General features: G+C 39.2%; 2 protein-coding genes across 2 annotated transcripts; one reads left to right on the top strand and one right to left on the bottom strand.

Annotated features, from left to right (window-relative positions):
• The first annotated feature begins 768 nt into the window (after positions 1-768).
• On the top strand, positions 769-3713 carry ppil1 (peptidylprolyl isomerase (cyclophilin)-like 1). The gene is made up of 4 exons (XM_083668816.1): positions 769-935; positions 2839-2993; positions 3232-3300; positions 3406-3713. Exons 1-4 carry the CDS (start codon positions 880-882, stop codon positions 3624-3626), a joined length of 501 nt encoding a protein of 166 aa, XP_083524942.1. The 5' UTR covers positions 769-879; the 3' UTR covers positions 3627-3713.
• A 3423-nt stretch (positions 3714-7136) lies between these two features.
• slc6a11a (solute carrier family 6 member 11a) lies at positions 7137-17832 on the bottom strand. Its single transcript, XM_083668803.1, has 15 exons — positions 17581-17832; positions 16964-17151; positions 16519-16653; positions 16187-16327; positions 15152-15239; positions 14539-14671; positions 13303-13437; positions 13064-13167; positions 12479-12603; positions 12132-12244; positions 11793-11930; positions 11511-11613; positions 9937-10037; positions 9626-9796; positions 7137-8068 (listed from the first exon to the last, which is right to left on the bottom strand). Exons 1-15 carry the CDS (start codon positions 17586-17588, stop codon positions 7916-7918), a joined length of 1836 nt encoding a protein of 611 aa, XP_083524929.1. The 5' UTR covers positions 17589-17832; the 3' UTR covers positions 7137-7915.
• Positions 17833-18430: the final 598 nt, after the last annotated feature.

Raw genomic sequence — 18430 nt, 5'->3', positions numbered from 1 at the left:
ACTTCCCAGTTGACAAAGCAATACCTTGCAAGCTGCTTGGCTTTTTTCTTTAGGTGGCCTGCAATTTGCAGGCCGCATACTGACAGGTAATACACGTGTCAGAGGTTGCCAAATATCAGTAGTAGTCACTATCAGTAGGTGTATTTGGCACATTAAAATAAACCATGTCATTATTCTAACTGAACCAACTTGCCATAACACAGGAATGTTTGTCAATTTTAACTGTTGATGATGACACCTGTCATCACTAGCAATTAGGTCAACAATGAGGTCATGCCTGGCAATGCAAAGGCTTTTGCATGCTTGGCAGCCATTAATGATACGTGCCACTGACTCCAGTTGATGTGCATTGGTGTGCATAATACACACACACACACACACACACACACACACACACACACACACACACACACACACACACACACACACAGTATGTATTCTACTTGTTACATAATCATTCTAGCACAATTATCATTTTACTACATACATGACAGCAAGCAAATAAACACACAATAGTGGTGAAACGGGGTAGGAGAAGGGACAGTAGTCAGGGTTTATCTGAATTATGAATTTTACATGAATAGGAAAATCAACTGTCTAACAATGTATTTGACAAACAGGGTATTTTCAATTTTGCAGTTACTGTTCTTGCCTTTGTGGGGCAACAGACCACTGTTGACACATCAACAGTGACGATGTAAATGTGCAGCACGCTAGGTGGCGATAGAATGCTTTGGGTACAAATATTTCATTTCCTGTCCTTCCACAATCCGCGTGAGATGCGTGTGGTTCCCAACAAAACCTGAGACATTCTACGGATAAAATAACACAATATTTAAACGTGTTTATGCGGATTCACTTGAAAACTCATAGCTAGTAATGTCTGGAATACCACCTGATTCATGGCAGCCACCCACGGTAGCGGTGGATACAACGTAGGTATCTTGTTTAGCTAAGTTGGCTAGCTAACTAGCTACTGAATGAATGGACAATGTTTCTAGAGTGTGTCAATTGTTGTTAGTCACCTACAACCTGGGTACATATAATGGCTCTACCGAACCTGTACTGGCTGACTTTATTGACTCAGGAACACGTTATATTGCAGTGCACATATGACTCTGTAATAACTATTGTTTTCTGTGCAACGAACATCGTAATTACTTAGTTAGCCCTAACCATAATAACCGTAAATTCAGTGTTCAATAATGAGTCAATATAGTACTTGCTATTATCTACACAGTATATAAGCACTGCAATGTAAAGTAGTATTCAGACCCCTTCACTTTTTCCACATTTTGTTATGTTACAGCCTTATTCTAAAATGGATTCAATTCATTTTTTTCCTCATCAGTCTACACACAATACCCCATAATAACAAAGCGAAAACAGGTTTTTAGAAATGTTTGCTATTTAAAAAAAACAACTGATATCACATGTACATAAGTATTCAGACCCTTTGCTATGACACTAGAAATTGAGCTCAGGTGCATCCTGTTTCCATTGATCATCCTTGAGATGTTTCTTCGACTTGATTTAAGTCTACCTGTGGTAAATTCAATTGTTTGGACATGATTTGGAATGGCACACACCTGTCTATATAAGGTCCCACAGTTGACAGTGCATGTCAGAGCAAAAACCAGGCCATGAGGTCGAAGGAATTGTCCGTAGACCTCCGAGACAGGATTGTGTCGAGGCACAGATCTGGGAAGGGTACAAAAAATGTCTGCAGTATTGAAGGTCCCCAAGAACACAGTAGCCTCCATCATTCTAAAATGGAAGAAGTTTGGAACCACCAAGACTCCTAGAGCTGGCCACCCGGCCAAACTGAGCAATAGGGTGAGAAGGGCCATCGTCAGGGAGGTGACCAAGAACCCAATGGTCACTCTGACAGAGCTCCAGAGTTCCTCTGTGGAGATGGGAGAACCTTCCAGAAGGACGACCATCTCTGCAGCACTCCACCAATCAGGCCTTTATGATTCCAGACGGAAGCCACTCCTCAGGAGTTTGCCAAAAGCCTCCTAAAGGACTCTTAGACCATGAGAAACAAGTCTGATGAAACCAAGATTGAACTCTTTGTCCTGAATGCCAAGCGTCACGTCTGGAGGAAACCAGGCACCGCTCATCACCTGGCCAATACCATCCCTACGGTGAAGCATGGTGGTGGCAGCATCATGCTGTGGGGATGTTTTTCAGAGACAGGTACTGGGATAATAGTCAGGATCGAGGGAAAGATGAACAGAGCAAAGTAGATCCTTGATGAAAACCTGCTCCAGAGTGCTCAGGACCTCAGACTGGGGCGAAGGTTCACCTTCCAACAGGACAACGACCCTAAGCACACAGCCAAGACAATGCAGGAGTTTCTTCGGGACAAGTCTCTGAATGTCCTTGAGTGGCCCAGCCAGACCCCGGACTTGAACCCGATCGAACATCTCTAGAGACCTGAAAATAGCTGTGCACCGAAGCTCCCCATCCAACCTGACAGAGCTTGAGAGGATCTGCAGAGAAGAATGGGAGAAACTCCCCAAATACAGGTGTGCCAAGCTTGTAGCGTCATACCCAAGAAGACTTGAGGCTGTAATCGCTGCCAAAGGTGCTTCAACAAAGTACTGAGTAAAGCGTCTGAATACTTATGTAAATGTGATATTTCAGTTTTTTATTTTTAATAAATTAGCAAACATTTCTAAACCTGTTTTCGCTTTGTCATTATGGGGTATGAGGGAAAATTTTAATTTAATCCATTTTAGAATAAGGCTGTAACATAACAAAATGTGGAAAAAGTGAAGGGATCTGAATACTTTCTGAATGCACTGTATATAAATGGCTCATCTCATGTTTCAGAATGGGTACAATTGTGGTTGAGCTGTACTGGAGACATGCTCCCAAAACCTGCAAAAACTTTGCTGAGTTGGCCAGGAGAGGTTACTACAACAATACCAAGTTCCACCGGATCATCAAGGACTTTATGGTCCAAGGTGGAGACCCCACGGGAACAGGTGTTTTTCAGACATATCTCGGGACTAGTCTACACTGACACTTCACTGTACCCTCCCAACAATGTTCATATTTTGTCACTGTATACCACAGCATTTGGGTACAAAGATACTTTTCCACTTGCTCTGGTGGTATATCTGTCTCTCCTAATTCTAGTGTATTTCATATAGTCAGTACTTGAGGGACACATCCACTTATTAAAAAAATTCCTCATTCAAAATGTTGTGTGATGCTTTTCAGGCCGTGGGGGTGCCTCCATATTTGGTAAACAGTTTGAAGATGAACTTCATCCTGAACTGAAATTCACAGGTAACTATATAAATTAAGTCAGAAATGACACAGCCAAAGTGTGGTCAGGGATTTGTATTGAAAATACAGTTTCTGGACCTCTTAGTAATACTCTCTTTGGTTTAGGTGCTGGGATTCTGGCTATGGCCAACGCAGGACCAGACACCAACGGAAGCCAATTTTTCCTGTCTCTGGGGCCCACTCAGTGGTTGGATGGGAAGCACAGTATTTTTGGGAGAGTGTGCCAAGGTATCGGAGTGGTGAACCGCATTGGCATGGTGGAGACAAACACACAAGACCGGCCTACTGATGACATCAAAATACTCAGGACAAATGTACCCAACTGAGAGTCCTGGTTTGCTCTTTTTTTATTTGTACAATAATTGCATCTTGGAATATTTTGTTTGTTTTGTAATAAAACAGCTTTGATTATGTTTGTCTCTTGAACCAATTGAATATGTCTGTTTATGCAGGCCTATATGAACACAGCAGGCTATCCAATGTACCAACTGTAACTCACTATTAGTTGAATAAGTATAATAATCACTCACTCATGTTAATCTTTCCATCTGAGCAATAAACTCACACATAACTCCATCACATAAATGTGTATCATCAGTTAAACATTAAGGAGACAGGGTGAGTCATATTATGATTCAAAGTATTTGTTTTATTACATAAAGATACCAAAAATCATATAAAACAGGATTAGTTGGTGTATAAATGGTCCCCATAAATTGGTAAAATGATACACAATGTCAATCAATCCTCTATCATCACACAATGAATGTAGACAATGGGCATTATCATACAGTATAAAGATAACATTCTGCTTCTGCTAATGGCCACCAGAGGCCGCCATTGACTCTTATTCTTTTCCTTATTCACCTCATTTTAGTTATTGATTACACCTGTGCCTAGTTTCTAGTCCATTTTATAAGCCTGGCATATTCACCACCTGAGTGTTCAGTCATAAGCTTTCGCTCATGGATGTACCTGTGCTTTCCCTGTGAGTGCTTAAGTAAAGTTTACGTTCGATTTTTGCAACTTTGAGTCCTGCCTCCTTTCTGCACTTGAACCCCTCGTTACACAGCCTTTTCATAGCTCTCATCATCTCTGTCCAGAGGGCTGATCAACCAGGAGTTTACAATAGTTAAATACATTCCAGCTGTCCTAAAACAACGGCTAATCAACCACACATTAGCAAACAGGGAGAGAGAAAGTTAACATGATCTGACTATGGGATAACCTCATTATATATGATATATGATATAAATAGTATAATGTTATATAACTAAAAATAATACAGTTTCTTCATCAATGCAGTGCACTAAAAATATAAGATTAAATCTCATTGTAAATAAGAATGTGTTCTTAATTAACTTGCCAAGTTAAATAAAGTTAAAATAAAATAAAACAAATACAAAATATATCATGATGAGTACAACAAAATACACTTCACAACTGCAATCATACATCAATGAAACAATCTATTTTTACTTCAGAAAATGTATAAATTTTTTACTAAAAATATTCTAATGTGGTTAGAATATTTAAAATTCCTTATAAAATTCCAAAATTGAATTGAATAATATTTTTCCCATGATCACCACAAAAACTCACCCCTGCCATTCTTGTAGCATAGATATGGAAACCTTCAAAAATTTCCAAGTCCAATAATAGCACCGGCTACAGTCAGAATAAACTGAATTTTGTTAGCCTACTGGCCCCACTCCTGCACCCACAGTAGGGTTCCTTGCACAGGGAGATCCTCCTGTTTGAGAAGTCCTGCAAAATTTCACTAAATGATGGGAATTATTCACACACGCGTTAATAGCACATGCAAATACTGACAGTCTAATCTAGTCTATCCTATAGTATTTAAATAATTTATTTTTAATAAACATCTCAATTAAGAAAAACTGTTTTAATAGGATTCTGATTGAAGTAAAATCCTTCAAGACTTCAAAAACCAATAGGAAAACCCTCCCAAAAGGTTTCTAATAGAGGTGGTACAAAAAAAACGAATAGGATTTAGTGACTCCTATAGGATTCAATGGGATTACTTATGATTTCCAATAGGAAAAAAATAGTCCAATAGGATTCCAATATGATTTTGATAGAGGTGACACAAAATTGTGAGAATCAATAGAATCCTATAGGGAAAAATCACCAATCACCAATTTTTTTGACTAGTGTGTGTTGGCGCCCTGATATATCTTTGGTATTTATGTATGTGTCTGATTTGTGAAACCTCAGATGACGTAGCAGCTCTTCCAGAGACAGGCTGCATATAATAAACTTTCTTGTGTCAATGCATGTTATTTAAGTGGTTTATTCAAACTGCAGATAAATAACTTGACAGGATTAGCTTGGGACAGTGTTGAATCCAGTGATTGAGTAAGATTCATAATGATGTAACTATAATCTGAAAGAAAAGATGGATGATACATCAAAAACATTTGAATCTAGGAACACCACAAGGTAACCACGAGGTAATGGTTTTCCCATCACAGCAGCAATGCCGGGACATACATGTCTTAGACATTGCATGTCTTAAAAGGCTTACCTGTGAGAGTCTAAGTCGAAGAGTATGAAAACTGCCTGATTGTGCAGTTTGTTCTACACTTGACTGAGATTACTGTTTATATCTTATATCAGGTGCAGTGGTCCCGTGTCAGCTGATGAAGGGTAACCTCATTCTGGGGAGGTTGTGTTTGAAGTAATAGCATGTGTTCATAGTCTGGAGTAAACATGCTTACTGTATGATTTACAGTGAGGTGTAAGGTCAACTATGCGGGTAACAATGACTGTGAATGAAAAGACACTGTATGACTAAATAAATATGTACAGTCTGATCTTTGTTGCAGAGGTTATTTTTCAAATGAATGATAAATATGCGTCCCCAACAACACTTTTTATTTTAAATCTCAAGGCTCAATCAATTTCAAATGTTTATCAATTTCATGTGCTTATCACGTTTAAATGAATGAATAAAGATATTTAGCAGAAAATTACACCTATAGTAATAAAAAAGGATCAATCTGCATCATGATGAATGTACAGAGTAACATTAACCATTTCGGCAAGGTTATTTTTAAGGTCATGGATAACTGTTTGGCTGGACCCCAGACCCCTACTGTGCTGTAATGCAACAGCTTATGTTTCATCAAGTCAAACTGGATAATACATCCTGGCGACTGCCATATGAGACAGAATTATTGATCTAGAAAAATAGATAAGAGAATGTTTTCTCACAATGTCAAACTAATTTCATTGATGTCTTATGATGAGTCAAGTTCTTGGAAATACCTTTACACCTTTGGTTTGTATTTATAATATATATTATAACAACTACTCCCACTTAGCTTAAATGAGCTACACATGAAGCCTATGCAGCATAGCTCCCTACCAATGTTTTGATTGGCTATGGTATTAGTGTATTGATTTCTCCTGGCCAGTATGGCCACTCTTTTGTCAAATCATAGCTCATTACAGAAAGTAGACAAATCATGTCAAAAGGAAATATTTATGATTACCTGTTCACTTAACATGTCAAGATCTTGTCTCAATAGTCTAGAGTCTAGATAGCCGATTTTGTGATTGAAACAAGCTAGTACCAATGATTAGTACGAGAAAACTAATAAAGAAACAGCTCATTTTAATTGCAGTTTCGACTCAGGCCACAGGGGAGCCAGATTTCATGTGTAGTTCCTTTGATCAACTGGATTAAAAGCATTTGTAAATCTTTGGTTCCCATCTCTGTGCTTATGACTGATATTGTAATGATGTGTTGTTGGAGGAGTGGACCCAATAGAAGGGACCAGCTATGGCAATGATTGGCAGACACAAAATAATGAGTAGTATGGCTGTTTACAAAAAGCAATCTGAGGTTGCAATCATACCCACATTTCAAACAAAGGAAAAACAAATCACCGGTAGTATGACATTTTGTCATACATAACACAACTGTAAATGGACAGTGTCAATGGACATTTTCAAATCACACAGAATCAAACTTGAAAGGGGTACTAAAATATGTCATGGTTACAAAAAAATCACCCATCCTACTTTAAGTAAATGTTACCTTTCATATATAGTGAAGGACTTCATAAATCCTTAATAAGGCCTTTATGGATGTTTTGAAATTCATTCACAAGCAAATGTTATGCAATATAAAGGGTGGCAAACAGGTTATGGTGGTAAAGCACCAGAAGAAAGGACCTATAAAAGCCCTTTATTTTGCATTAATTTGCTTATAAATGATTTGTGAAGCATATATGTAGGTATTATATTGAACTCACTTGCCGGTTCCCTCTTCTTTATTGAAATCAGTTCCCATTATTCTATCCTTGCCATGCACTCACTAAACAGCTAAAAAGTATCTAAAACAATGCAGCAGCAGAAATAGTCCTATGAAAAGCCCTATACAAAAAATATGACTGCTGTCTATCGTCCAACATATTTGTTAGGCATAAGATTAATTAACCCACACATAAAGTGCTTGGAGATCAAAAGGCCTGGGTGAACACAATCCATTAATATCATTTTAATTCTTGCAAATATTTCTCACATGGTGTGGGCTGTTTCATTGTTTCATATCAAAGTACTACATCATGTATGAAATTAACAGTTATCAAATTTGTATCTCTAGCTCAACTCCACCACTTCCCTTGTACTCATTTGAGGGAGGAATTATAGTAGGGTCTGGGTTCAAAGGGCATCGCTCAGGACTTTGCTTCAGGTTGAGGGTCTTGTCGATTTCAGGGCGACAAAGCTGTTTGATGCACTGTGGAAGTAGGTCGTCGATATAACACAAAGAAACATACATTTCTCTTCTAAAAAAGAGGGATCATCTAAAAATGTCAGTAATATCATTGCAACATTGGATCATTGCAAAACTAAAATATGTATATTGAAATATGTATATTTTTAGGGCATTTCTGCTTCATTGGGATAGAGACAGTAGAGGTTGACAGGAAGGATGGGTGACATGCAAGACAGGTCGAGGGTCGGAATTGAACCAGGAACCTTGCGATTATGTGGTATGCGCATTAGTGTGTTACGCCACGAAGCGATCATTGCAAAACTAGAAGATTTCAGACAATATATTTTTGGTAATTATCTATAGCCATGATAAGAAAAAGGCATTTTTGATGGCCTCTAGTGAAATATCGCAGATCATTTTATCATCATACATTTTGGTCTAGAGCATGTGAATTAAGTCACAAATTTACGCTAGAAATTAGTTTGCCTGAAATTAAGCAGGTTATTTGTTGCCATAATTTCTGATCCGGTGAAGCCTGCTGTGAGAAATATTATTGATAAGTGTTTTTAGACATAATACTGCAGTATGTTTATAACAATGTATGGTAAGGCAGGTTGTGGAAATTTAGTGAGTATTGTTGCTGGGCAAAACAGGGTTTGAAGGTTGGAACTAGACTGTTGGAAACAGTACTTGTGGAACCTGTTATTGACAATCTCCAAATCGCAGACATCCCTATCTTTGATTGTGTTTTTTAAGGAGGAATGTTGCTGAGCTGCGTCTCAGAGATTTCACTGAACTTTTGTTTGGAGTGTCTCTCTGTTTGCAAGTGAAATAAAGTCATATTGTGGCTTGAACAAGACCTTTGGCTCTTGAATCTCACCTTTGCTGAAATAAAATACTACTGTGGAGAATTTCCACGACAACTTGGGGGTTCGCCTGGGATCCCTAACCTAAGTGTTCCGCCTGTCTACCAACAGGCCAACTGTGCACGGCCAGAGACTGGGTCCTGGAGCCTAAATCCTCCCCCTGAGGGTTAGAACCCGCCAGGGTTGGAGTGAAGGGCTCCTGAAAGGAGAAAGGGAACGTGACTACTCAGTTTAGAGTCCCAAATAAAGATTTGGGTTAGAGCACCCTGGGAACAGGTGGGCCGATGGGCTTATTAACATTTGTGTTGAGTTGGGTCCCACTGTTAATCGAGAATAGATACAAGGTCTGAACACATTTTGTGTCAATATTAAGGTAAAGAACTGACAAAGACGCCACAATAACTCCAAATGGGAAAAACAGTTAATAAAGCAAAGTGTCCGCCTGTCCGCTTGGAAGGGTGTGCAAAAATAATGTCTGAAAAATGGACGTGAACAATTGCCAATGTGGGAAATGTTAGGTATTACCTACATTGAGTAAGTACCTTGAGCTCTAAGAGCTGATTCAAGATTTGACTAAAGTTAGCTCTATAACTCATTGAGCCTAGTACTATCTGGAACACCACACCGCTTTCAAATTCTTTACATTCTCTATACATTTAGCTAAAAATTCTCTTCTATCAAATGTAATTGATAACATTTACAGCACACTTACCTGCCAGGTAGTCCCTTTAGTCTGGGAAACCTTAAACATGATCCATAGGGGCACAAGGAAAACACAGAAGAGCCCAAGGAACCAACCTAATGCGTATGCCCAGTCTGGGTACACATAGGTCTTGTTGAACTTTAGAGGCTTGTACTTCACAACAGAAAAGATGAAGGTACCCTAAAGGAAACACATATATGCATATCATTCTGTAATTCAGGTAAAATCATTGCATTTAGCAATCATGCAGCATATTGTCAGTGATATGATTGTTGTTGTTCAAGAAAGATTTATCGATTATCTGAGACCCAATCACTCACCAAACAGACTATAGGAGTAACGTAAAGCCAGAAGTACTTCATTAATGGCCAGGGACGATACCCTATCATATCTTCAATATTGTCATATAGACGATCCGCACCTGTAAATGTATAACACAACATTCTATTCAAACCTCCACTTAAATTCAGAAAATGTAATAACATTTTCATCAAATTATTAATTTAAATGGCACAACATTTTTTGTGAGCATTCTTAGTTTTGAATCAAAGTTTATTTATTCTATTAAAGTAGAATTTACCAATAATGGAATTCTTACTGTAGGTAAGCATGGACAGAATGTACACGTGGAAAATTGGCATTTAGAGACACATTATGGATATATAAGTAGCACCTCAACTTATGTTCCACATAAATCATTCAACAAGGTCCCACAACAGGGAAATCTCATTCCTAGAAATGCTGTGACACCTGGGGGGTTTTAACTCCTTTCTGTAAAGATGAAGTAATTCAACATTGATTTGACATGCTCTTAATAATAATAATAATAATAATGTATACTTTATTGATCCCCAAGGGGAAATTATCTTTTTGCACACTCCGAGACAGCACACACACAGCACAGTACCACAGCACAGCACACTCTTAGGGAGAACCGAGCTCTGGGCTCTATAGCACAGGGTCAGCCACCGACAGGCCCCCCTGGAGCAGTTAGGGGTTAAGTGCCTTGCTCAAGGGCACAACGGCAGTGGTGGTAGGATACCTTAGATATGATGCCAGCAACCCTCCAGTCACTAGCTCACATCCGGTGAGGATCGAACCAGCGACCTTCCGATTGCTGGCTGACCTCTCTAACCTCTAGGCTACCTGCTACCTGCCCCCCCCCCCCAAAAAAGATTTAAAATAAAAAATATTTTAAATGACTATTTGCCAGAGCCTCACCTGCGCCATTGCTTAAGCTTGATCTCCCCGAAAGGAATAGTAAACCAGCTGAACCATTAAGTATATGGTTATAAAACAAGTACTTGCATTTCAAGCATGATCTTGCAGCACATATTCTGCTAGTAAACCAGTTCATAATTGCATTTTTGCATTTAATATTTCAAACACCTGAGAGATCAATTCACATGTCAATTGACAGAGGAGAGTCACATGTACACTGGCATAGCAATGACTCCCATAGCCCCCGGGAGTCGGAGAGCCCCGAGTATCAGACAATCATCTACAGTGTAAGGGAAATGGGAATAAATCTGGTGATATGTAAATTGCGCCTCTCTCTCTTTAATCCCCATTTGGGTTTTATACACAATTATAAAGGTATTGATTTTTAGACACTGTTAGGTTGTTGTGTTGATCTCTCTTTGCATTGTGTGGGTCCAATGTTTTTGTTGTTCAGGGGGCTTTGGGATTTAACCATGCCAACCTTATGCTGATGTGTAGACTTGTATGAATTTAACTTGCCTTTCCCATGCAATGTGATGGCTGTCAATTAAATTGACGTCCATTACATTGCATGAGAAAGGCATTCTGGTTTGAAATAAAGGCAGAGGGGTCATGAAGGCAGAAAGCTAATTGTCCTCCATGATGTTATTGCGAGAGAATCTCAAGGACTTACCATAAATCCACCCGATCGCTATCGACTGACAGACAGAGAGAAGAAGGAGATTGTTGCCACTGCACACATAATGGTCAAAAAGTTGGAGATAATACAAGCCCCCCTGCAAGAGAGGAGAAAGGATCATATAGCCTTTGCCTGCACTTTGTAAAACAGTGAACAATATGCTTCCAAGTGACATTTATTTTTACTTTGTTGAACTAGTTAGACATAGTAATGCACTGGTTAGACCATACTAATGCAGCAGGGATAATGTGAGAGAGATTCTAGTGATCCACACACCTCTGTGACCAGGAGGAGACCCAGAAAGAAGCAGACAGAGCAGAGGGCAAGCAACAGCAACTCTCGACGGTACCCTCTCCGAAACACAGTGGGGAACATGTCTGTCACTGAGGTCATCAGGCACTCTAGACTGACAAACTGTTACAGAGGGGCAAAATCATAGTCTACTCTAAACCATGATCAACAATAAGCTCAACCTCTTTACACCAAGCACACTGATTATAAAATGTTCTCATGAGAATAGTTTAATAGCTGTAATAAACAACAAATGATACTGTACAGTATGTAGATGTCCAACTACAGCTGCCCAAATGGCCCAAAGCTGTGTCGTAGTCTCACCTGTGTGTCCGCACCCAGCAGGATGACCATGACAAAGAAGCATATGGACCACAGCTGGGGAAAAGGCATCATGGCCACTGCCCGAGGGTAGGCAATGAATGCCAGGCCAGGACCTGTATCAATGTGCACAGATTAATTTCATGTCACTTCTCAGATATCAATGAGGGGATTGAAGTTGCCTCCTGAATAAAATGTTTCACCACTTGCATTACATGTTTTAAGAACTAAGGACCTCCCTTTGTGCTTTATATAATATGTTAACACTCCTGGCAAGAGCACCCACACACCACGTCTGTTAACTCTTATCATGCCTATGATCTATGGAATTAGTTGCACTGTAGTCTTACCAGATGCTGCCACTTCTGATATGGGCAGTCCCTGTTCATAGGACATAAAGCCCAACACAGAGAAGATGGCAAACCCAGCCACAAAGCTTGACCCACCATTCACTAAACAGAGAATAAAGGTGTCCCTAAAAGAGAAAAAATAAGATTAGCGCAAAACCCACATATTGCACCCTGACTAGAGGCAGGACACACCCAGTGTTAACACTGAGGAGCCGCCTTAACAGAGTCTGTCTGTTTCTCTCGTTTAGATGCTAGGATAAAGAACTTCCTGTGAGAAGCGCATCCCAGAGATAGGAACACTGTATGGGACATTACGAATTAAAGACATTAATGGCTTATTAAAGAGTCTGCATTGTAACTCACTGCGATACACTTGAGAATCTTTGTCAGCTACTATAGTATACAGCTCTGGTAATGCCATCAAATCATAGACATAGAAAATACTGTATGCAATACCCCAAAAATGGTAGATAATTTGTTTGATGAAACGTTTGAAAATGTATTATTATCTTATATATCATAGTCATTGCTATATGATTAAACAAAGGTGATATAAAGAAAAAGGAAAATAATAGAAACACTCACTTATAACAATCATTATTGTACTGGTTGTAACTGCCCAGTGCAGTCAGACTCCCCTGACAGATGCCAAAGGAGAAGAGCACCTGTGCCCCAGCATCCATCCATACCTACAATGGGACACAGAACATACATCATTGATATGCATTAAACAGTGTTCAGTAGAAAATCACTAATAAAACCTGCTCACTCGTTTCCCTAATGTTCCTGGTGTTGAATGTATTAATTGTTTCTCTCTTACTTACTTGTGGGTCAACCAGTCGTGCCGGGTCAGGATATAGATAGAACTTCAACCCATTGATGGCTCCTGGTAGTGTGAGTCCCCGGGCCAAAAGAACCACCAACATCACATAAGGAAATGTTGCTGTGAAGTACACCACCTATCAAGAGGGATAAGGTCACATTCTTACCATTACAGACATACAGTATAATGCCTTGTATCACAAAACATTGTCTCACTAAGTCAGACTCTCCATTCTGGGGTCTAAGATTACACAAAATATGACTTAATGAAACATAGTGATTGGATCTCATAAGTCTGATTAATCAACTATTCATGAACTCTATCTGACATAATTATAAGGCATTGACAAGTATTACAAAAGGCCAATAAAGAATAATCAGTCTGTTAGACAAATTGGCATACTCAGTTCTCATGGCACGAGGTCTAGTGTGGCTGCCTTTGCAACTTCTCATTGTGCCAAAGAACAGCTGATGTTTTATCACTACATACCAAATTGCACACAACATTACCTCTGATTAGTCCAACTAGAATGACACAGCAGGAAATAAAGACAGGAAAACACTAAATAATACATGTCATGGCTCAATTGGCTGGGATCAGTGTTAATTCTGACAACCCATATTTTATGTCGCTATTGTACTTACCAAGTCATATAAAGATAAGACGGCTGTTTGTAACGTCTCATCCTGTTCCTTAGTTTATGTTTGTCTTTGTTTCATGTGATTCATTTTTTGTTTCCTGTTTGTTTTGTGTTCCTTACCTTGTCTCTCATTTCAGACACTTCACCACCTGCCCTTGTGTGTTTCCCACCTGTGTGATTGTCTACCCCGCCCTGATTGGCTTCACCTGTTCCTCATCATCCTTCCCTGTGTATTTAGTCTGTGTGTTCCCCTCTCTCTGTGCCAGTTCGTCTTTGTACTTTTGTCAATACCTTCCAGCGTTTATGCCTTTTTGCCTACTCCTCATCGGATTATCTGCCTGCCTTTTTTGAACTGCCAGCCTGTACCGACCCCTGCTTTTTGGAATTAAAGACTGTTCTTTTGGATTTTAGTTGAGTCCTCTGCCTGCGTATGTTGTAGTAAACCAGCCAATAATCCTTTAAATGGTGTCTCTCATAAACTTTATCGTCAAAACAGTCTTTTTTGTTTTGTTTTACAGATAATAAGACAATCCAGCATTATTCATCTTGAACTACTTGATCCTATCTCCTCTTCCGCTTTCGTCCTCACAGATATACCTTTCCAGTGGACTTCACTCCCTTCCAGACGCAGAAGTAGCACAGTGTCCAGGCCAACAAGAGGCATAAAGCCAGCTCCCAACGCAGACTACCAATGTGGTCTATCCCTTTGGAGATGCTCAACACCCTTCTCCTGAAGAGAGAGCAAACAGCATCTCAACACATTTGAACACCACTTCATCATGACAGACAATGAGATGATACTTGTATGCATGATACAGTATCTCAATATGAATCAAAAACAGCTGTACACTCACAACAGTCTGGTAAATGACCCTCAAAAGAGTGGTATCGAGAGAAAGAATGTGATAACAGCACCTCAGACTACAAAAAAATCATTCCTGGGAATAACACCTTGTCCAAAACTACGCTGTAATCCACTTTAACATTTAACGCAACCGAAATGCTAAAGTGTATTACAACATAACAAAATGACTTTTCAGAAATATAATGCAGGCAAAGTATTCAAATAGGGATTATTTCATATTATGAGTTGGATTGGAGCGTCTGCAAGGTGTTTTGGACATGTTATCGGAATTAAATCCGCTACACCCAGACAGATTTAAACAAAGTGTACATGATTTGCATAATGGTAGATGTAGATGACACTTACTCCCAGAATTCTGTTGCAGGTGATGTGGCATTTACAGGCACTGTCCAATTGGATGACATATTCCTCTTGTCAAATTCAACACATGCATCTGTGGTAGAAAATAAATGATAAAAGAGAGAACATTTAGATAATTAAGATGATATTTGGACATGGAATGTTTATTTTTACGAATCAACATACACTCCAGGGTTTTATTTTATATATTTTATATATCTTGTCAAAATCAATCAAGTTACCATTGGTACAATTGAATGAGAGTATAAAATGGTCCATGTTTTGGAGCTACCTCTATAGCAGTTCCTGTCCTTTGTAACTGGGTGACCCCTATGCTCCACAGGAGTGCTAACATAATATAAGCTGGAAATGAAAACCTTTACTTTGGACAGATTTCTATCAAAGAAAAAACATGTGTATTGGAGAAACTCAGGTGGGCTGATCAACTTGGCATAACAATTAATTATAGATAGATTATTGAATAATATTACTTCAAGATGCAGGATTGTAAACAATCACTTATATTGTAGCTTCAAAAATATGTTCAAAACTCCCATGATGTCACAGACTGTCTGAGTTCTGTCTATGAATTTGAGAGTTGTAACATTTCTCCAAACCCATCTACTTTATGCGGCAGGGCTGACGTTTTGTTGTTTTTCGAATTAAGGATTGTGGCTTTAATACTACGATTTGGGAAGGGAATGCTAATCCTATATCTGTGCAGAAGGCCAATCTCATATCAGAGCAGTGGGTGACAGCCATGCTTTTCTGAATAGAAGTGAATAGAGTGATTGAAGCCCAAAGTCAATGTAATGAGCACACTGCATACAACAAGTGGCCAACTAATGCTTTACTCTGTCAATGTAAGACTATGAAAATACATGGAAATACAGTAGGAGAGCATTATGATTTTATCTATAACATCAATCTATTTAAAACCATCTAATTATTAACAATTAAATAATACATCACTAGCATTAAAATCATTGAAATGGTCCCAAATTAACCATTCCCCACGCTCCCCTCCCCAAGGCAGACTACCTGTGTTCCAGGCATTTCTGCAGCTGGCCCATGGCACCTCGGCACTGAAGGAATGAAACAGGTAAAAGAACGCCCAGGCTTGGATGATGATGTATGATACTGCAGCATAGGCAATAACCACCTGTGTGGCATAACCAATCCCTAGAATGGCAGATAAACACAGGGTTTCTTGTTAACATGTTGTGCTTTATCCACTCAGATCAGTTCCTTGCTTTTCGCTTTTTTACAATATTTTTTATTCAAATTAATTTGCCCAGTTAAACTTTTTACCTGCCCCGTAATGGGTTTAAAAATAAATAGTAGTTATGCAATTCCACTAAATAAGAAGCAACCTTCAAAGAGAGGGCAGAAGTGTCTCCAGCAGGTAATGCAGCCCTGAGATGTGTACTGTCCCATGGCAGTCTCCAGTAGAAACATAGGAATCCCACAGGAGAGCAGGAACAGGACATATGGAACCAGGAAAGCACCTGTGGGTTATAAGCCTCAGGTGATGCACATGCCAAGAGTTGATGTAATTTGGACTGAGACAAAACACATAAATCATCCACAGACACTATGTTCCCCACTTACTGTACCATATTCCAACTTTATTAGTATCAGTATTTAGATATAATTGGAACCAAGACTGATATCATCAAGTATCCAAATTAGTAAAGAGCTAACAAGGTTATTCTTTGTTGACATTGCAGTCAAGTGGACCACAGTACTGACCTTGTAGGAAATAATACAAGCAAAAGGCTGTCATGAAGTCTGCTGGTCCCTGCTAGGGTTCCTTACCTCCTCCATTTTTGTAACACAGGTAAGGGAACCTCCACAGGTTTCCCAGCCCCACCAAGGTTCCCGCCACAGCCAGCAGGAACTCCAACTTGTTAGCCCACTGGCCACGTTCCAGTAGCAGCTGGCCCTTTTTCACTATATTGATGTCCTGAGCAGGGGCTTCATGATTACTTTCTTTAGGGAAATTCCTGGGCATGGTCACAAACACATATAGTGTTCAGATTAAGGCTATGAAAAACTTTATAAGGTGGTTGGCTTGAAGAGCACTAAAACTGAGAATATTTATAGAGAAGCACAGAAATCTAAGAAATTACCAAGAGCAGGGAAACAGGTTGCCGAGATACACCAGTCCTGTGGTATTCTCACGAGTATCTTTGAGGAAGTTCTAATTTTGCATCCATTGTTCTCACAATGTGTAAAAGCCTAAAACTACTCAGCTGACCCTTATTTGGCACCCATAATAAGCTTAATTTATTTACTGTTGAACTTAAGCATCTAGGATTATGAAGAGTGGATTTCTTTTTTCGTCAGCTAGATTTTAAGTTATAGCTTAGCACTAAAAGATAGAAACTAGTACTGATACTGTCTACACAACAAACACATATTAAAGCACTTACCTCTCCATCACGAAAGACTCTTCTCCCCTCCCCCAAGGGGTCTAAGCAGCAACAACAGACTGATCAGTATTCCCCTCAGCCAGGGTGCTCCTCAGCTGCTGTACAATGGTAAGATGTCATGAGTAGACCCACGGTAAGAAACTAACTCATTTTTGTTGATAGCTCCATGTCTCTCACAATGCTAAATAGCCTTCAGTGATGGAGTATTATGGCAATGAAAACATGGATACTGATAGTCAGGTTTCCTGTTAATCTGTTATGATAAAAGCTGTGTACAGGACTTCCTTGTTGTACTTTTCCACTGGGACAGAGTAGCTAGGGTCATTGAGATTGGCTCAGTTGCTAACAACTAAACCAAATCAGCTGAGCCGTCTTTGGTATGTCAGAGCTCATAATTAGGCTTTAGTTATTTGGTAATTGGGAAATGTTGATCAAGAAGTGTTCATAATTGAAGCATATTTAGTGAATATTTCAACCTTTCTTTGTAAACCGAGAACATCATTTGTTGTTTAACCAATTGTTTAACCAATTATGGTGAGGTATTTTGAATTGAAGTATACACTTCGGATACATTTCACATTAAAGAAAATCAATAATGTAGGCCTTCTGTTGTAGTAGTGCATGTGCATTTCAGCATAAAATGTCTTCAGGTCATACTTTCATTGTTGCCAAAAAGTTGATAGGCTATAGGTTTATAAGCTTGTGTCATGACTGGTTACGTGTGTCACTTTGGAAAAACATTTTAAAGTACAGGTAAAGTAACCTATAGGACTTCAATGCTCATATCACATACTATATAGTATAATATGCATGACCTAATCTTTTGTTGAGCATCTTGGGTTCTTCCGTT

The sequence above is a fragment of the Argentina silus genome, assembly GCF_951799395.1.
Source record: "Argentina silus genome assembly, chromosome: 4".
NCBI classification, from domain to species: Eukaryota; Metazoa; Chordata; class Actinopteri; order Argentiniformes; family Argentinidae; genus Argentina; species Argentina silus.
Note: the sequence above shows the minus strand (reverse complement) of the source record. Positions and strands in the feature narration are given on the sequence as shown.